The 20,926-nt window shown below is 36.9% G+C and overlaps 4 protein-coding genes across 5 annotated transcripts in view; 1 reads left to right on the top strand and 3 right to left on the bottom strand.

Annotated features, from left to right (window-relative positions):
• The first annotated feature begins 4,417 nt into the window (after positions 1 to 4,417).
• LOC132164387 (pentatricopeptide repeat-containing protein CRR2, chloroplastic-like) lies at positions 4,418 to 5,906 on the top strand. The gene is made up of 2 exons (XM_059574895.1): positions 4,418 to 4,503; positions 4,633 to 5,906. Exon 2 carries the CDS (start codon positions 4,678 to 4,680, stop codon positions 5,620 to 5,622), a length of 945 nt encoding a protein of 314 aa, XP_059430878.1. The 5' UTR covers positions 4,418 to 4,503; positions 4,633 to 4,677; the 3' UTR covers positions 5,623 to 5,906.
• Positions 5,907 to 6,176: 270 nt separating this feature from the next.
• Positions 6,177 to 7,846, bottom strand: LOC132164210 (pentatricopeptide repeat-containing protein At1g05750, chloroplastic-like). The gene has a single exon (XM_059574654.1). The coding sequence runs from the start codon at positions 7,811 to 7,813 to the stop codon at positions 6,257 to 6,259; it is 1,557 nt and encodes a 518-aa protein (XP_059430637.1). The 5' UTR covers positions 7,814 to 7,846; the 3' UTR covers positions 6,177 to 6,256.
• A 2,033-nt stretch (positions 7,847 to 9,879) lies between these two features.
• Positions 9,880 to 14,575, bottom strand: LOC132163849 (receptor protein kinase TMK1-like). The gene is made up of 3 exons (XM_059574230.1): positions 14,386 to 14,575; positions 11,806 to 14,272; positions 9,880 to 10,751 (listed from the first exon to the last, which is right to left on the bottom strand). The coding sequence occupies exons 2-3, from the start codon at positions 14,183 to 14,185 to the stop codon at positions 10,246 to 10,248; spliced, it is 2,886 nt and encodes a 961-aa protein (XP_059430213.1). The 5' UTR covers positions 14,186 to 14,272; positions 14,386 to 14,575; the 3' UTR covers positions 9,880 to 10,245.
• A 5,625-nt stretch (positions 14,576 to 20,200) lies between these two features.
• LOC132164359 (histone deacetylase 8) overlaps positions 20,201 to 20,926 on the bottom strand; it is a 7,410-nt gene continuing 6,684 nt past the window's right edge. Inside the window, exon 4 of one of the 2 annotated variants that reach the window (XM_059574860.1) lies at positions 20,201 to 20,576. The gene's annotated coding sequence lies outside the window, so the exon portion shown is untranslated. The remainder of the gene's footprint in view (positions 20,577 to 20,926) is intronic. The other variant, XM_059574861.1, reaches the window with a different exon arrangement.

Here is a 20,926-nt window from a genome sequence, read left to right as displayed (position 1 = left end):
AAACCATCTTTGGGTGATTCATTTTACAAAGAATGACATGAATCCACGTGTATATATATATATGTGGGTTGACAATTAATTAGAATATTAAACAACAATAGAAGGATCTCTTATAATATTAATTAATTGAAGAACTCTTTAATTGAGAGGGGATGTTTTGTTTGTTTTGATTCAACAAAAAAAAAAGAAAAAGAAAAAGAAAAAGAAAAAGAAACTTGCCACCGCACAAAGGATACGGAAGGAAAACAGCAAATCAATCAGTAGTATCTTATTCCATGATGCAAAATCTTCTCCTCGATCACACCATAAATATATATATATACCATCATCATCCCATTTCTCTCTGCTACTCGAAAATCCCAGATAGGTAGCCGTAGGGGGAATCAAATCAAAGGCATAACGGAAAACATACCCCCTCCTATGTCAAAACCCTGACGTCACTAGTCGGGTTCCAGGTGCGGTGGCGGGGAGGGTCAGGGTTTGGCACGTGCCTACATGAGAGATGTTTGTGACGGTGGACGGACGTCAGTCACGTCACTGAAGACGGCGCTAGCTGTCATTCATTTTGAGAGGTTTAATTATTTATATTTGCTTCGGCTGAGCAAATAGAAGTCAATCATTTCTCCACAAATGGCTGCATGGGCAATCATTTGTGGACCTTCTATAAATTGGGTTTTCCCGCTGTAGTAACCCTTCACAACTCTCTCACCAATTTACTTACTTGCACTACTCTTCGCAGCAACAAACAATATTCTAACCCTACTTTCACTTCCCCAAAAATGGTCTCCAAGCACATGTTTGTTTGTCTGGTTTGCGTTGTGCTTTTGTGTTTGGTGTTCATGGAGAAAACTTCGGGTCTGTCTCTTTTCCCTCTCTTTCTCTCTTCTCTCCCACTCCCAGACAGACAACCTAGTACACTTTTAAGCCTTTGTTGACGGCATCGTATCCTCTCCATTTCATTTCATTTAGTCCATTACCTTCCTAAATGCACTAAATGAATACTCTACATCTCAAATGATTTTTATTGCGTCAACGTGCAGTGCAAAAAGAACTAAACAAAAAAAAAGTGCATTTGAGTTTTTTAGTCAAATGTATCATTTTTATTTAGTACAAATTTTTGAAGTATACAAAGTGTTTTTTTTTTTAAACTCTTTAACACAATCTCGAACCAAATTTGCAAAGAAAGTAGGCAATATTTCATATATAGTCGAATAATTTTTGGTTTTGTAGCTATTTAGTGATTGAAATTGGTTTATTTGGCAGATTGCGGTGGTGGGCATGGGTGCTTTTACTCAAAGGCAGCAGCTTCCTTGAAGACAGAGAACAGAAAGGTCGGTTTTAACACACACACATGCTTTGAACTTAATTTGAAGTGCATGCATGGGGTTTTTTTTTCTTTCTCTTTGCTTATGTTTGATATGATATACATGTTGTTGATGTTTCTGTAATTTCCACTCCATTTGTATATATATATAGCTACTGGCTGGTTTGAAGGAGAAGAAAGAGGCTGTGAAGGGTGGCCAGCAAGGATCAGCAACCAGTAGAAATGGTCGGAGCTCTGTCGGTTGGGAGTTGAGGAATGTTCCCTCCGGCCCGGATCCGTTGCACCACAACGGCGGCAGCCCCAAAAAGCCTAGAACTCCCTAAATATATATTGACCGTTGGAATACTCAAGGCTTCTCTCTTAATTTCAACGGAAGATGGCATTTTGCTTGTACTAATTAGAAATATGTTTAAATTTTCATGCATGTCTTAGCTAGTACTTGTCATAGAGGAATCCTAAGCTCTCCCTCTTCCTTTTTGGACCCCAAATATATATAAATATATGTTTCGATCTCTTAATGGATACGGTTTTATCTCATGTTCTTGTTTCTCTTTTTAAATTAAACTGGTTTGGCAAGAAGAAGATAAACGACAAAGGAATTAAATATAAAGGTTATAAGATGAATGGGATGGATGGATGGGATTCTTTTGGGGCTGGAGCAGGAGCACAGACATCACAGTCAACAATGACCATTTATGCTGAGCCTTTTTCTGGGATTGGAATAGAGTTAAATGAAGTGCAACGTGTGTGAGCTTCCAAATCAATGCATGGTGGGAGGGAGGGAGAGGGATGTGACGGTGCTGACGTTTTAAACTGAAAAGATAGCAGTAATTGCAGTAATTAATGGCGGATAATTGATTTGGTCTAACGCTAATCTATTTTTATATTTTTTCAAATCTATCATTGAATGTGTTTACATGTGATATGGGTAAATCAGCTCAATTGATTTGCATTCAAATATGTTCAAATTAAATTCAAAATATAAAATAAACTAAAACAAACTCTATATATCTATCTACAGCCTGAGACTAGTTCAACTCATTGGATCCAATGATAGAATTAAAAAACAGTAGGACAAAAGATAAACATTGACTTTAATAATACAGACATTGATACAAGTACTAGGAGCTTCTCATGATCCTACGGTGATTTACAGTAATTACAGAATATATTATATTATGGACAATAGATAGTTTTCCTTCTTGAGTGTTGCATTTCAGTTTAATTGGTAACAATCCGTGTATTTCCTTGAAGAAATATACATTCCTTTTCGGCTGTAGCGGAGTTGAGAATTCCAGCAGTATATATATTATTTCCTTTTATGTTGTGATTATGTTTGAATATTAATGTTGCAGCTAGCTGTGAGAATTTATATTGTAACAATATTTGCTGGAGTCACGATTGTTGGTTGACAGATCATGTGATTGAGCATTCAAAGGTTTGAGTAAAAGAGAAGCAGAAAATATATGTTAAAAGATTTTAGGGTGTTAAAGTAATGATTAAGCGGTTAAATTTACTTTTTCCTATCAGCTTAAGTTTTTAGGATAACTGATAATTTAAGATGGTATCAAAGCCAAAAATCATGGGTTCGAACCTTGACTCTATCAAATCACCCACCATTTAAATTAAATATTTTACGTATTGGACATTACCTATTAAAATGAAGTTTGAGTCCACACATGAAGGAGAATGTTAAAGTAATGATTAAATAATTAAATTTACCTCTTCCTATAAGCTGTGTTTGAAGGTATGAATCTCTCTCCCCTCTCGATTTCTCCTCCTCCAATATCTCTCTTTGCTTTTTCCTCTTTATACGTTGTGGATTATGGAGGTTTTGGTAAAATTAACCGATTGTGTTTTGGCAAAAAAGATACACATACCTTAAATCCTAGCTTAGGTTGTAGGTTAGCCCTCGGGGATGGCTAAGAAGTGCAAGCCTTAATAGTGAGGCTTAAGATAGTTTAGTAAAGTGGTATTAGAGTTATCTAATAACTTCAGGCCATGTAGTACTAGAACATTGCATAAAATGACCTCATTAAGAGTTTAAAATGGACACATCGGTCTTATATTGAAAAGATAAGGAATAGCTAGTTTATAAAGATAGTCATGAGATATTGCCTAACTAGTTATTATGTGAAACAGGACTTTGTAAAGAATTTTAAGAAAGCTCCAAATTGATTAGTGAAAATTGAAATTCTTGGTGTTTGAGTTGGTTTCTTGGTGCATGTGAGCTTGATTATATGAATTAAATGTTGAGTTGGGGTTGATGGATTAAGCTCTGTAAGATAAGTTTTTATTTTGGTTGAATTTCCTTCTACATGTTTTAGTTCGTCTTTTGAGTGTCCACCCGTTTTGTGTTAATATATGTTTAATTAAAAGGGTAAGAGGGAGCGACCAATTATGGTTACTTTAATTTTCAAGGCAAATAATATTAGTTAAGTTTCTGTAAGTTATTTTCTCTTGCGGAGAGTTGAACCCATGACCTAATACATGCCCATTCTCATAAAAATTTCTTTGAAACCACATAACCACTGCTACTGGTGGTGACATAAGTTGGTGCACTTTATGGCTTTGTTTGATAAACGTTTTTTCATGATTTTGGCACTACACTATTTATCTTACTTTTTTATTTTTTTCAATATTCTTACTTTTTATATCATATCAATTATTTTTTTATTACTATTCAAATAAAAAAAATCACTACAAAATAAAAATTTTTCATTTTTTCATATCAAACATTCTTACTTTTTCACTTTTTTTTTAAAAAATATTCTTACTTTTTTTTTCACATCAATCACTTTTTGCTACAGTATCGAACCAAAACCAAAACCAAAACAAAATCGTTTATCAAACGAACCCTATATGGCTTCCCCCCTCCTCTCTTCATTTGAAATCCAATTCCTAGAAAACTGCACCTATCTATGCCGGAGTAATGCAAAAAATTATTTTGTATCCATTAGTGCCTTTTAAATCTCAATTAAAGTAAAATTGAATAATAATAATCTCAAATCCAATAATAATTTTAAAAACTTTAAAAACATAAAATTAAGTTAAAAAGAGGGTCTCAAAGTTCAAACAATAATTCCCATATATCTTCTTCATACCCTACTTAAAAGGAAATGGCAATTGGCGACCCATTTTCTCCATATCGCTGAAGTAGAGCTCTGGATATATATGGGGTGAGGTTGAAGACTCCTCTTCCTCCGGAGTCATGTTCATTGTTTTATTTAAATTAATGTTATCTTTATTCTTGAAATTATTGTGGAAAAATTAGAGCTCTGGCTTATTTTGAAGAATCTTTTGTGCAGGTTTTGGGGTAGACCTTTTCAGGATCGGCATCAACAGTTTGCAAAATGGCCACCACCAGTAAGATCATACCCTTTTACTCCACTCTCCTTGAAACCTGCTCCTCCACCAAGAACCTCCAAAAACTCAAACAGGTTCACGCCCGAACCATAAGACTCGGCATTTCGCCCCATGATTTCATCCGAACCAAGCTCATCTCAGCCTATGCATCCTGTGCCCAACTGTACCAAGCCAACGTGATTTTCTCTTTCGCCACTCGCCGACCAACCTTCCTCTTCAATGTCCTTATCAGAGCCTATGCTTCTCTCAATTTGTTCTCTGACTCCCTTTCCATGTTCCGCCAAATGCTCGTTGCCGGCAAACCCATTGACTCCCACACTTTGCCCGTTGTGCTTAAATCGTGTGCCAGCTTATCAGCTTTACAACTGGGCCGGCAAGTTCACGGAGCGGTTCTGATAAATGGGTTTTCCTTAGATTTGGCGAATTCAAATGGTTTGGTGACTATGTATGCAGAATGCGGCGATTTGGTTAATGCACGTAAAGTGTTTGATCGAATGCTGGTTAGGAATGTAATTTCGTGGTCAGCAATGATGGCAGGGTATGGAATGGATGGAGTGTTTACTGAGGTGTTTGAGTTATTTGATAGAATGGTAGGGACGGGAGAGATGCCAGATGCTGCCACTTTTACTGTGGTTCTGACAGCGTGTAGTCATGGGGGGTTGATCAACAAGGGTAAGCAACATTTTGAGATGATGGAAGGGAGGTTTGGCCTGAGACCAAGGCTGCAGCATTATACTTGTATGGTAGATATGTTCGGAAGGGTGGGGCAGGTGGAGGAAGCAGAGAAGTTGATTTTGGGAATGGAGGTGGAGCCTGACGATGCTTTGTTGCGGGCAATGCTGGGGGCTTGTAAGATTCATGGGAAGGTAGAAGTAGCTGAGAGGGTGGCAGATAAGTTTTTTGGGAAGAGACTTGGTGTAGCATTTGTGTGAATTATTTCAAGGGATTTACCTGCCATAATATGGACTTGGGATAGTTGCTTTTGGCGAGTTGGTGGCATGATTGGTTGTTTGAATATGCCATGAGAGAAACTCGATAGAAAACTGTCTCAAAAGGGGAAAAGAGAATGCCATAGTTTGATATAAGTTACAATAACTAAATTGGTTTTTGTTCTTCTCTAAGTTCAGGCAATTCATTAGGATTGATTACCTGTATATCATCATTCTTTCTCATATAACTCTAGCTATTAAATCGACCGTATGACCACTTTGACTGACTGAATTGTCTTGTATACTTAAATCTACTTCCATTCAATGAACGTCCTAATAGGAGGTTCTGCAATTGAACAGGTAAGGAGGTTTATCTATCTATCACGTTTAGAACTTTTCAGGAACTATGGTGCTAACTTCACAGATAATTCATTGTTTAATTTCATTAAGAGATCAATTCGTTATGGCTTTAAATTGCAAAAGCTATCAAAATTTCACAAAAAAATTCATCAAAAAACAGAAATTTTTGTATGAAAAAATTGATTTCTTTAGCTCCATCATTAGTTTCAAGACATATTACATTCTTCTATCTACGACCAAGAACAGGTTTCTTTTTGCTAAACCTCAATAGGAGGTTTCAATCATCTTCGTAAGATTCCTTTTCTATAGTTTCAGGAACATAACCACATAGTTTGAGGTCAAGGGATAGAAGCTGTAACATTGCATAAACACAATCTTTGTCGGTATGGGACTTGTCACCAGCCACAAATTTGTGAATGCTACAATCAACCTCAATCGAACTAAATCCCGGTTTTTTTTGTATGCCACGGGCTTTCATTTTCCTTCTAATCTTGCCTGCACCATCCCACCTACCAACGGCTGCATATATATTCGCAAGGAGAACATAATTGGAATCACCACCAGGGTCCAATTCAGAAAGGCGATTCATTAATCTTTCAGCCAAACTGACATTTCCACAATTCTTACAGGCAGCCAGCAACGACCCCAAGACAATTTCGTTTGGCTTCATCGGCATGTTTTCTATCACATTAAACGCATCGTCCAACCTCCCTGCACGGCCATAGAGATCCACTATGCAACCAAAGTGCTCAATTCTAGGGGTAAGTCTATGAACACTCTTCATTTCATCAAAGAATTGGAGCCCCCCATCAACTAATCCAGCATGGCTACATGCTGTGAGAGCTCCCGTGAAGCTGACTCCATCTGGCTTGAACCCTTCCTTCTGCATCAAACTGAAAAACTCCAGTGCTTCTTCTGCATGGCCATTAACAGCAAAGCCCACAATGATTGAATTCCATGATACTAAGGTTCGCCTCTGCATATTCTCAAAGACTTGACGAGCAAATTGGATACACCCACATCGGGAATACATGTCTATCAACGAGTTACTTATTTTAATATTATCCCCATAGTCTTGCTTCATAACAAATCGATTTATCCACAACCCCAAAGCAAGCGTTCCTAAATTGGCACACGCAGAAAGCACTGCAATAATGGTGACATAATCTGGTTCCACACCGGATAGCTGCATTTCTCGAAACCATACCAACGCTTGCTCAACGTGACCTTTCTTGACAAACCCACCAATCAAAGCGGTCCAGGAAATCGCATCCCTCTTAGGCATTTGATCAAACAACTCGACCGCATCCTCAACTTCCCCATTCCTCATATACCCATCGATCATCGTATTCCAGGACACCGAATTCTTCTCAACCATCCCATCAAAAACCACTCTCGCAAGATCCACACGACCGCATTTTGCGTACACACCAACGAGCGCTGTACCAACCATCACATCGTTCTTATCCAAGCCCAACTTATGAACATACCCATGAACCGAAGTCCCCAAAATCACACTCTCTAGTGAAAAATCAGCACAACCCGAAAGAAGCGCAACGAATGTGATGTGGTTGGGTTCGACGTCGGCAAGTCTCATGCGTGCAAACTTTGCCGCGCCCTCGGCTATTCGGCCATTCCGGCAGGACCGGGCTATGGAAGAGGTCCACAAGACAACAGGGTCTACGGGTTTGTTGCTCTGTCGGAGGGAGACACAACGGTCCGGGTTAGGGAAGAAGGGTTGGTTTGGGTTCGGGAGTGGTGGCGGTTTGGATCCTTTGGGAGGTTGAGAGGGTTGGGTTGGAGTTGGAGTGGCTGTGCATGCAGGAACGTTCATTGTTCAATATACCGTTTAGTGACAGAAGGAGCACCATTTGCCTCATGAACGGTAACACAAATTAAATAGCATTTCTCAAAATTATTTATTACTCAAATAAAAGAAAAAAGTTTTAAATTAGGGTTAAATACCAAATACCCCCTGAGGTTTGATACCTTTATTTTTACCCTCTTGGGGTTTCATTTTTATCACAGGACCCCCTTGGGGATTTGATAAAGGACCAAGTTAGTCCATTCGTTAGTTGACCGTTAGAACTGACACGTGAACCAATCAGATGTTGACACGTGACATATTTAATTTTTTTTAATTTAAAAAAATTTTAAAAAAATTAAATATATGCCACGTGTCAACATCTGATTGGTCCACCTAACGGTCAACTAACGGATGGACTAACTTGGTCCTTTATCAAAACCCCAGGGAGGTCCTGTGATAAAAATGAAACCCCAGGGGGATAAAAATAAAGGTACCAAACCCCAGGGGGTATTTGGTATTTAACCCTTTAAATTAATTGGCATTACGAATTTAAATAAAATTTATATGATAAAATATTGGACATTATATAGTTTAATTAGAACTTCATTTGAGTGAATTGGATCATAGATTCATAAAGAATCGGAACATGGGTATTTTTGTCTTTTCACTTTTTGAGGGGGCAAAAATACCCATCCACTATGACTAACAGAATATTATCCAGTTCAAATGAAATAGAAAAGATCCTAATTCTCAAGAATCTCCATAATCCTCCTGCAAGAATTGGGATCCACACTAATTAATGGTTTAAATTGCTAGAGAGTAGAGAGAATATTAGAATATATATAGAACCTATCTGTTCAAATAAATATTGAGCTGCTTGACTACTTACCCAAATAGATGAGATGAGTCCTATATCTGCTCTCTCATATTAGCAATTTGAACAGTTAGAAGAAAAGAATCATATGATCATGTAAATCATATTTGAATTTGTAACTCCGATAACTAAAGTTATACTGTACAATCTCATTATAAATACAAGAAACATCACCCACAAATTGATGAATTAGGATACTCTCCGATTCAAATGAACTGAGAATGATCCAAATACTTATATTTGAGGTTGTCCTAAAAAAAGTAAAAAGGACAAAAATGCCTCTCAGAAATAAAGAACTAGATGCTCCTTCATTTCATTTGAACCAAAAAGAATTCGATTCCCAAGTCAATAACAGGAAGCATGGTCATCATCGTTAAACTCTTTAGGTAGGTAGAATTTAGAATGATCAATTACTTCTAAAGAGTAGGCGAAGTGGTAAAGACACTTCACAAATCCGTTTTTCAATATATGCTCAAATTGGTGACATTATTCATGGCTTTTTCTCAATTTATCCCTCTCAAAACTCTGGTTTAGATGTTTCCCTATCGAGAAGTGATAAGGAGCTAAACAAATGAACCAAAAAAAAAATTTAAACTGACGTGGTAAGGGTTTTTAAATAAAAAAAAAAAATGCAATTCCCTCTCATTTGTTTGCCACGTCAATTTGAAAATTTTTTAGGGTTTATTTGTTTGGCTCCATAACACTTTCCTTCTCTACCAGCTTGTTTCATTGGAACAAGATCTTTTCTAGTTCAAATGAACAAGATAATATCCAGTTAATTATAGTGGAGGGATATTTTTGTCTTTTCACTTTTTGATGAAACAAAAATATTCCTCCACTATAAGTAACTGGATATTATCCAGTTCAAATGAAATAGAGAGGATCCTAATTCCGTTTCATTGTTCAGAGCCATAAATATATAGTGAAAAGACAAAAATATCCATCCACTATAATTAACTGAATATTATCCAGTTCAAATGAAATGGAAAGGATCCTAATTCTGTTTCATTGTTCAGAGCCATAAATATATCCCTACATGCTTATATTAATCAATAATCACTTTATCTATTCATATCCCAAACTGATACAATTGGTGACAAACGTTGCTAAAACCACGCACCTATTCAATGGCTCAAGAAACAGCCAAATATGATTTGGTGACCATGTTGCTGTATGTGTCCCACGCTCCCACAATTGGTAAAGTGGGGAAAAGAAACTGAGCATTGATAAGGATATGGTATAAATTGATACATTTTAAAATGACATCAATTCTTTTACACAGAAACATAAATTAAGTATGAAAAACCAGACTTCATAATTCAAGTAATAACAAACAAAGAAGTATATATAATCAACTGCTTTCTATGTATATAACTTCGACAGTTCACAGAGCTCAAGAAACTCCTGAAACACCAAGGAAGGGAGCTTGGGCATGCACAAGAATTCTGACCATGACCTCATTGTATGCAACAATCAATGGAGATGCTCCTCGAAAGACAATATAGATCCATTGGAAGCAACTAGTCAACCAACTTTTTAAGAAGAATTCAACTAAACCCATTAATTGCACTGGAGTTTGGTTTACTTATCGACCATCAGCAGAAGTGAAGGACTGTGCAAATCCAGTAGGCCTTGCTGGAATACTTCCCTTGCTGTCATCAAGACTAATATGACTCGCTTCAAATTCTGTTTCCTGCCAAACCTTTAACATCTGTGGAAGGGGTAGATTGTAATCAACTCCGGATAAACAATCTGACTCGTCGTTAATTGGTTTCCATTTCTCAACCAGTAGGGAAAGCACATTCACTGCATGGCCCATATCAGGTCGATGGTTTGGCTCCCTTGCAGTACAATGTCCAGCAAGTTCAGCAATGACGGAGATGCTATCAAAGATCTCTTCATCTGCATCAAGGGCTGGATCAATGGCAGCCATAAGCTTCTCTTTGCTTGACTTGATTCGCCAAAACCACTCGGCCAAGTACCGGCTTTCCTCTGAGCGTCCCTCATCAAGCGCCATTAATCCGGTCAAAAGTTCCATCAACACCACTCCAAAGCTGAACACATCAACCTTAGTAGTGATTTTCCCCATCACTGAAACACAGAGAATTGAACATAAGAGACTCAAATGCATCGGACTGTTTGTCTATAATGACATGTAAATTCTAAAAAATACATTCATCATAAGGACATCAGATTCCCACAATTAGGTGATCAAGAAAATTGATTTTGGAATCAAATACAATTGAATAGTTTTTAGTTTAGATATATACCAAGGATCACAAAGTCACAACTCTATGACTACATCATACTCACTGCTAGTAGAACTTAGATCACTTTTCTACACTACATATTTGTGTAAAATCGTATTCCAGGCAATCTTTAGTTTAATTGTCATCTCTACTTGAACACAGTTTGGCAGAAAACAGAAGCTTAAAACGTGTATGATCTGCAGGTTGTCAAACACCTTGGAGCTTTTTCAGAAACGAAGCATATTAAAAAGAAGGTTTTGCTTGATTAAACAAAGCATAAATAGGCATAACTAACAAGAACAGGCAGCAAACAGGATCTTTGCCTTTAGTGAAAAATACAAGAGTAAGATCTAAACTGTAGCAACAGAAGCATTCTGTAAGGGCTCATCAGATGCACATAGTTTTAAATTCAAGTAATATTTTGGACCATGTTCCTCTACGGCTGGCAACTTTAATGCTCATTCAAAGTACTCAAAGTTGTTGAGTTGAAGACAGCCCAAGTAGTCAGCCGGTACTGAATTTTCAGTATCAGCTTCCATATCTTTTGGTAACAGAAGTTGCAACCAATTCAACTCAACAAAGTTTTAGAGACAACTACTCAGGATTGAATATTTTAAAAACAATATACAACTCGCACCAAAAATTACTTTAGATTTCTGTTTAAAAGGGGGAATTGATAGATTATAAGGTGTAAACAAACTGACAAAAAAAGAAGAGCTAACATGCAAAAAGCAAGAAGGTTGGCAAGATCACATTTACAGTAATAATAAATCATAGCAAGTTTTTGGCATACTAATATCTCAGAACTACTTTCTTATAAATGCTAGAACTAAGAATTAACAGGGGATTCAAAAAAAAAAAGAAAGAAAGAAAGCAAAAAGAAACAGAAAATTTACCAGCATATTCAGGAGCAAGGTATCCAAATGTCCCGGCAAGCCTTGTAGCAACAGATTTCTCTCCATCCGGAGCAAGTTTTACCAACCCAAAGTCGGCCACCTTTGCCCGAAAGTCATCATCCAGAAGAATATTAGAAGACTTGAGATCTCTGTGTATAAAGATCTGGCGGGCCAGATTATGAAGATATTCCATCCCTCTAGCAACATCCAAAGCAATTGAGAGCCTCCTAGTCCAAGATAATGGTTCCAGTGTCAGGCTCTTCCAATGGAAAAGATGCCTGCTTAGAGCACCCTGAGGCATATACTCATACACCAGAAGCCTTTCATAGCCTTCTGTAGAGTACCCCAACAGGGATACCAAATGGCGGTGCCTGACCTTAGAAAGAACAGCAATTTCAGCCTGAAATTCATCTAATGCTTTGTTGCCAATTGTCCCACATTCCATTCTCTTCACTGCTATTTTTGTCCCATAGTCCAATTCACCCTTATAAACAGTTCCAAATCCCCCACGGCCAAGTTCATTTTCTGGTGCAAAATCCTTAGTTGCCTTGCGGAGAACTTGAACAGATATCATCACATTCCCGGCCTCAATCAGGTGAGAATTTTCAGTTCCACCACTGGTGTTACTCGTAGAACTAGTCCCAGTTTGAGTTGATAAGCTGTTATTCGAAACCGCAATCTTAATCATATTTCCTGGATCAGATGGATCTCTAGGATGAACAACAATGGAACTAGGCGCGTCCGTAGTGCGTTTCCGCTTTTTACAGCAGCATATATACAGAAAAATGCTAAGAACAACAGCTGCAATAACAGAAGTTCCACCCACAATCATTACCGTTTTCAATCTTTTGGAGCTTTTTGGTTGGGATTGCACTGGGACACTAGAAGGATTAATTGGGGCCGGTGGTCTATAGGATGGAGGTGGTTGTCTAGAACTTGAAGGTGGGTTGTTTGAGGGAGGTTGTGGACTCATAGGTGGTGGGTTTTTAGCAGGTTCTGGCGGTACCCCAGTCTGATTAGCAATAAACAGAGGATTTCCCTCAGTTATAACCTTCACACTTTGACGAAATTTTGGTAGTGGTGGCTCAAGATTGTTTCCACTCAAATCCAACAATCTCAAGGATTTCAATTCTGTAAAATTATCAGGGATTGTACCATTTAAGTTGTTTCCTGCAAGCCTAATTTCAATCAGGGAATCTAACTTTGCAATTGAAGGACTCAGAGTACCATTAAGCATACGTCTTGGCAAATTTATAATAGAAACCTGGGAATCCGGATTGCAGCTCAATCCCAGCCATGGCCCATTACACGGTTCGTTACCAGACCATTCAGAATCAAGGTTCAAGGGATAATTCAGAGAACCAACAAAATCCAAAAGTGCAGAAACTTCTGGGGCACATTGAAGCCCAGGAGCAGGTTGACAGAAGGAATTGTAAGCATAAGAAACGTTACCAGCCTTAAACTTTGGTATTGGACCCATTAGCCGGTTATTGTTCAAATCCAAGATCTCAAGCTCCATACTTGCTAAACTCTCAGGAATCGGACCAACAAGTTGGTTTCCGTTGAGGTTGAGATATTTCAAAGATGTCAGATTTCCTATGCCTTCTGGAATGGTCCCTATGAAGTTGTTTCCATGTAGCCAAAGCTGTGTCAGCGAAGTCATTGATGCAACTACATCAATTGAACCTGCCATACCGCCACCATCTTGATCATTAAGCCATAAAATCTGCATCACCGACTGTCCAAAACTCGCTGGAATCTCACCGGATAATCGGTTATATGCAAGCTTCAATGCTGAGAGAGACGGCAACGTGCCTAGAAATTCTGGCAATGGTCCAGCCAAATTACAATTTACCAAAGAAAGATTTGTCAATTGAACTGATTTTGCTAACTCATCTGGAAGAGACCATCCGGTACTCGCATTAAACGGATTGTAATCCAAAGCCAAGACGCGAATACTGCTAAGTCCATCAAAGAAGTCAGATGGGATGGAATCGAATTCATTGAAATCTAAGTATGCAAATTCCAACTCCGATAAACCGCTAAAGGTCGGCAATGACCCATTGAACTTGTTTCTTTGAAGGCCGACATTGGAGAGCCTCGAGAGCTGGTTAAAGTTCTGAGGCAGAGGTCCCTTGAGACCAACACCCGCAACCTGAATTTGAGACACTCTATCCCCAGAACAGAACACTTTAGGCCAAGAAGGCGGGCCACAAGGGTCATCATCTCCATTGGCAGGCCATTTGAGAAGCTCTGGATTTTCCAACCCTTTTCTGAAATCATTCAGAATTTTGAGGTCATTAGGATCTGTGGCACCATAAGCCACAGTGAACAGGCACAAAGCAACACAAAGGCACAGGCTCCTCTGGTCACCTTCCATGACTACTCTCTTTTAGAGAATGAAATCCAGATAAGAGCAAATCCCAATGTACCTCAGAAAACCCCCATGAATGCCAGACTTAACTCACTCATATCACCAAAATCAGAAAAACAAACCAAGACCCAGATTCAGAAAAAAGAAAAACAGAGTGAATGGAAAAGAAAACTGGAAATGAACTGTGAGTTATTTCTTCGTCTTACCAAGAAATAGGCACGGAAAAGGACAGGTTTCATGAAAAATGGTGAAGACCCGGATTTCGGAAAATGGAGTTGGCAAGACGAGACAGAGACGGGTAGACAGAGATCAGCTTCTAATTTTGAGGGTTTTATCCATTTCTTGAGGAAACAAACCCAAAAGAATATAGTAGTCCACCATGACTGTCGTCTGTCTCACTCTGACACTCTCGCTTTGCTTTTCTTTCTCTTTTTGTTCCTTAATCCAATTACACACTTATTTTATTCAATATTAATAATAAAATCTTCATTAAGAAAATGACTGTACTACCCCCGGACGAGGTGGGGGCACCTAGACAGTAGGACAGTAGACAGCGACAGAGATATGCTAATACCCTAATACAGTGGAGTTATCATATCATAAGATTTTGTTAATCCAAAGATTTAATATAATACTTACAAAAAAATAAATAAAAAATAAAAGATTTATTTATAGTGTGGGTCCACTAAAAAAGAAAAGAAAACAACACTGTGGGTCCCGCTTAGTCTATAGGATCCGATGGCGGCTTCTTGAAGATAGTGCTCCGCTGATTTAGGTTAAGAAGTTGCTTTTCTGCTTGCCGTGGTAGAATTTTTTTTTTTTTTTTAATAGAATTTGAAAATGCTTTCTTTTATTATTATTTTTCTTTCTTTTATTTATTTATTTTAAATGCAGTCAGAGAATTTTGTTGGGTGGAAGATGAAGAACCACATAAAGTAGTGTACTTAGGTGAGAAATGCTATAGTAATGGATGAAGTATTTATAGTCAAAGATCAAAATGGTGTCAGTCATCACATGTGGTGTGCTACTCCTATCCATATAGTTGTTACATTAAATGCCAAATTGCAGGCATGAATGAGGATAATGAAGATGATATCCGATTTTATTTTGTTATATTTAATAGTATATATAATATAGGGATGATAATTTGTGTTGGTGTGTCAAGTTTGAGAATTAGGATTATCACATGTTCAAATGAACTGGAGAATATCTAGTTGAGTAATGCTATAAGTCTTTCTAGAGTCATCCCAAATGAGATGTGGCTTTTAAAATCACCAATAGATCAAAAGTCAATAAATCACGAGTAATGCTATAAGTCTTCCTAGAGTCCTCTTAAAGTCATTCCAAATGTAATGTGGCTTTTAAAATTATATTGAATTTGAGATGTGATTTATTGGCTTTTGATCTATTGGTGATTTTAAAAGTCACATCACATTTGAGATGACTTTAGGATGACTCTAAGAAGACTTATAGCATTACTCTATCCAGTTAGTTATAGTGACTATCTCTCCACTATAACTAACTGGATATTCTCCAATTTATTTAAACTGTAGAGGATCTTGTTCCCAAGTTTGGGTAGTGTCCATGTATGTGTATATGTAGGTTAATTCTAACTCGACCCATTTGATTAAATGAGTTAAATATCTTAACCCTAACTCTTTAATTTTGTATTGAATTTGTGTCGGATTCGTAGGTCATGTCAAAAATTACCTACTATTATATTGTGTGTCGGGTTCAGGTCATGTCGAAGCATAAAAACAAGACTATATATGTTAATTCTAATATGATCAATTTAATTAAACGGGTCAAACTCTTCAATCATAACCTTTTAATTTTGTGTTGGTTCATATTGATTTCGCATCTCGTGTCAAAAATGACAAACCCTAGTATAAAGACAATGTTTTGGCAAGTGAAAGGGATTTTTTTCACCCTTTCACTTTACATAATTCCATTTCTCTTTTCTCTCAATGTGCTACTGAAAAAAAAAAAAAATCTATGACTCTCTAAAAGTTTTTTCCTCAATCTTCTCTTGAATATCGTTGGGTTGGATTCTAGAACCACCCTTGATCTTTAGTTCTCTTGAATACCCTGACCATATATTACAAAAAGAAGAAAAAAACTAAATGATAATTGTTTATTTGTTTCTGCTGTCTACATAAAAATTGACCCAATATATTTGACTTGTTGAACCCTACAAATGACAAATGCCTTGGATAATTCTCTGCCACGACTTGAATTTGCCCCAACTTTCCTGTCATTATCTATATTGATTAATCAAGGTTTGGCACCTAACTATTCCAACATTAATTTTTTTTTTTTAATTTTTTAATTTTTAATTTTGGTCTTTAAAGAAACATAAAAGAAGTGCATGGAAGGGACAGGCCTCATGGTTACACCCAGTTGGTATTAATTGATTCCAAAAATTAACCCCCATTGCACTCAACATGTATAAATTGCACTCAAGTTGCTACAATTATGTTCCTCGTCTAATGCGCTACACATATGCTCCCTTGAATGATCCTGCCAGGATATTGGTGGGAGATAATAAGGGATACAAGCAGATCGTTTTTCTTTAAAAATAAACTGGAGAGGATCATGTTCAAACACAATGAATTAGAATTCTCTCCAATTCATTTGAACAGGAGAATATCCAGTTAGTTATAATGGAGGAGCATTTTTATCCCCTCAAAAAGTGAAAAGACAAAAATACCCATTCACCATAATTAACCAGAGAAAATCTTGTTCCAACACAATGAATTAGGATTATAATAGAGGGGTATTTTTGTTTCCTTAAAAAGTGAAAAGACAAAAATACGCATCCACCATAACTAATTGGATATTCTCATGTTCATTTGGATCATGTTCCAAACACAATAACTTTTGCCAAGGCTGACTTTAAATTCTGACCATGAAATAGATACTATCAATTTTATTTGAAATGGAGAGAATCCTTGTCCGATTTTTATTGAGTTAGTCATTTAAGAAAGCTATCAAATTAAACTATATAATTACAATGATGCTTTTTAAAATTATTTTGCTTATACATGCCTTTTCTATAATGCCTTGGGCATATGCTTATTCAAATGATTTTGCAAGGATGTAGGTGACATATATATGAGTAGTAGGCTTTTGTTACAATAATTAAATTAAAGTTGACAGTTGTGAACCCACTTGTTAAACAAATTATTATTACAATTTGACTCATCGCTGATAATTAAATTTTAAAAATTGAGTTAAAGTATAGCTCCCTCTTCTACTTTCATCATGCACCAGGGTATAATTCGTTGCTTTAGAGTGCATTTGACACTGTAATTTCGTAGCAAAAAATGCAATCTTAATGTGACATTGAGAGAGAAGTCTCCCAAGGAGAGGGAACCGAATCCTTTTCCGTTCAAATTACTTTTTTTTTTTAAAAAAAAAAGGCAAAATTGTCATTTCGTTTTTTGATTTGGGCCACAAAACAATGAGATCCTGAAAGGAAATCAGAAGTTAAATCACTTCCTTTTCAGCCGGAGAATCAAGTGAAGAAGACAGGGAAAAAGGTTGCCACGGTCGTTTTCTTCATCAGATAGCGTACAAGAAAATCCCGTTGACTGGTCTGAGCTTCCAATTCATGATGGCTGCCGGAAAAGAAGAATTTGATCATAGTTTGTCTAGAAAATGAAGTCGTGAACTCCATGTGACAACTTCAAAGTTGGTTCGTTTTTCTAAAGGGAGTTTGAAATTATTCTTATGTGTTGAGAATTTCACATCACTCATACCAGCTTAATGATAGCAAGCAACAACTTATCTTGCCACTCATGGATGACCCATTAACAAGTCTTCAACATTTTGATTTTATTGGGGCTGAGGGGTTCATGAGTACTTCGGTTTATTCTTGTGTTAGCAATTTCATGTGTCAAAACGTAGGATTGGTCTAGGTTGAGTCTATATAATTGGGGTTTAGCCGTCTCCTAGGCTTCTTTCTTCATATCCTTACTTGTCTTATGGATTCTCCTCCCGCTACTCAACCAGCTAACCTTACTGATAGCGAGTCGGTCTCTTTGATGAAGACTTTACCCTCTCTCAGGTAGCAGCCACAGCAATCCGAACCCTAAATGAGTAGGTTAAGCTTAGAGTTAAAGATTTGAAGACTTTGATCGCAAGTTCGATGGCATTTGGTTCGCTTGAAGTAATGCAATAGCTTTAAACAATTTCAGAGAAGTTCGATCAACCGAAGTGTGTCATACAAAAACCCAAGAGGCTCGATTGCAGTTTCGCTTGAAGTTTGTTCGATTGAAATCGAAACCCTAAAGTTCAATCGATCAAATTTTACTTTGGATCAATTGAACCGGCTGCACACAAAATGAATTGTTAGCCAACTTAGCCTTTAGACCTAAGTTTTTTCACTACTTATATAAGCCTAATGACCTATGATTTTCATATAGGGAGAGAGGTTGCAGTTCATTCTTCTTTAAGAGATTTTTAAACTTTATTAAGCCTAGACAGTTTTTATTGCTCTCTTAGTTTTTATTAATCAAACCACAATAAACCTTCAACCACCAAAGTTTTGGGTTGTAGTGGACAAAGTTTGTTTGTGAAGGTAATTCCTATAGAAAAAGACCAGGGCTTCTGAGGCCATTGCGGTAAGAGGCGAATTGGTCATTTGATAGGGTTGTGAGCGTAGTCAAGGTTTACAAATGTTTTGTAAGTTAACTAGTTGTAACACATATCTTCTATAGTGGATACCTTTGAGGTTGGCTGCTCTTTAGAATGGTTTTTTCGGTTGTTTCAAAAGTTTCAATTTTATTACCAAAAATTCTTTTGTTAATTTATCTTCTGAGGGAACAATGTGAAGGTTGAAGTTTGGAGTAGGTGAAATATTAATGGATTGATCCATGGTTCAGGAGGTGGCCCATGGAAAAGAAATGTCCACCCAAATTTCACCCAAGCGAGACAAGAAAGAAACATGTTTTTTTTAGGTAGGTGAGAGCTCATTAAATAAGAAAGGATTAATTTAATTATATATACTAGCATGGGGAGAGGGAAAGGTCTTACGTACAGAACTCAAGAGAGAACCAGAGAAGAGAATGACCCATCTAGCCTTCACTACTTCCTCCATTTATTCTAGTGGGAAGGATTTGAAGCCACCCATGGAGTTAACACTCATCAAAACAAAGACTATAATACAAACTTTAGCGAGAAGTGACTCTTAAAAATTGATTTGTAAGGAGAGGGCGTCAGAATAGCTTATATACACACACGAGTCAAATTACACTTAAACCATGTGAGACACTTAATGTCATAACATATCACCACCCTTCAAAATCTGATGTCTACGACAGCCGACTCTATTATCTAATAGATCGTTCCCTCTGTAACTCAAACCGATGAGACGATACTAATACCAAATGACCTTTTGGCCATCGTCCTATCCATCTCAACTACCAACTATCAAACATGGACATCGGCCCATAGCCAGAAGGACAGCTTCTTTATTTTGATGTAGACATGACCATATTCCTCCCTTAAATCACTCCGTTTAGTTTAGCAACTATAAATAAAGTTATTCCTACATAAATCCTTGACTAAGGCCCAATAATACTTTTCCATTTGTAAGACTCTAGCAATGATGTGGACTCCCTCATGTTGATCCAATTCAATCAATTGCCAATCAAAAATAATCTTATCAAATTCTTTCTATATCAATAAAAAATGGGATGAGAATCTCTTCTCAAATTACATAATTTAGGCTATTTTTAAGCATCAAAACGCTTAAAAAATGCTACCTATTAAAAATGTGGCATGTTATCAACATAACCAAAAAGAATTTTTGCTTTTGTAGAGACGATTCTTCTTCATAAAATCAAAAGACAGTTTTTATTCGAAGCTTTTTTACAACATACAGAGCAATAACCTCAATTTTCAACCGTATCATATTTTTAATTGATGATGTTTTTCCAGCGTTCTGATGTCCAAAAGGAACAAAATTGCGTAATTTAACAAGTTACTATTTCTTTAAAATTGAATGGTATCCTAATAAAAGAAAATTTTATGCCATGATCCCATAATCACACATTTAGTAATGTGTTTTACACTCTTATCTTATGAGAATAAAGAAGTAGATGTCCATATTGACCAACCGACAAAAAAAGAAACTCACATTGCTATGAAGCCTTATTAAGAATCCGCGCTGTCGGTTTGAACGGCTGTCAGCCTCTCACTGTCACATTTGTCAATCATCGACAGAAGCATGTGCGCCAGGATGTCATTTGCTTTTGTCCATTTGGTAACCACATGAAGCCTTGAGAAGGCCCATCTCGTGAAAAGTAGCCATCTTCAACTCGTCGGCAACTCACCAGCTTGATTGTGACGCCGCCTTATAATGCCTAAACAAAACCAAAAGAATTGCTGGTTTCTTTTGGCGTAAAATAATTTTTAACAGAAATTTTACGAAGGATTTTTAAATTATCACGGGATTTAAAAATACCCATTTAAATTTTAAAGCATCACAATTTCACTTCTCAACTTTCAATTTGATTCAATCTACTCAATCGGTCAGTTTTTGGACGTCAAAGTGATGAAATGACTTTTATACCCTTGAAACATTTTATAAAATTTAAAATTTACCTTTAATTTCAAATTGAAAATGAAAAAAAAAAAGATGAAAAATTGTAGGGTAATTTGGTATTTTTAAAGGTTTCCGTTAGGGTTTAAGGAGTATGGGTCAACTGCATCAAATTAAAAGTTTGGAAATAAAATTAAGAG

Source organism: Corylus avellana, chromosome ca10, assembly GCF_901000735.1.
Source record: "Corylus avellana chromosome ca10, CavTom2PMs-1.0".
Taxonomy (NCBI): Eukaryota; Viridiplantae; Streptophyta; class Magnoliopsida; order Fagales; family Betulaceae; genus Corylus; species Corylus avellana.
This window is presented reverse-complemented; position numbering and strand designations above follow the sequence as displayed.

Excerpts from the sequence above, each read along its gene's own strand:
- LOC132164387 (XM_059574895.1), top strand. The coding sequence starts at position 4,678 with ATGGCCACCACCAGTAAGATCATACCCTTTTACTCCACTCTCCTTGAA.
- LOC132164210 (XM_059574654.1), bottom strand. The coding sequence starts at position 7,813 with ATGAACGTTCCTGCATGCACAGCCACTCCAACTCCAACCCAACCCTCT.
- LOC132163849 (XM_059574230.1), bottom strand. The coding sequence starts at position 14,185 with ATGGAAGGTGACCAGAGGAGCCTGTGCCTTTGTGTTGCTTTGTGCCTG. Across the intron at positions 10,752-11,805 it reads CCTTGCTCCTGAATATGCTG|TGATGGGGAAAATCACTACT; the intron begins GTAAATTTTCTG and ends TCTGTGTTTCAG.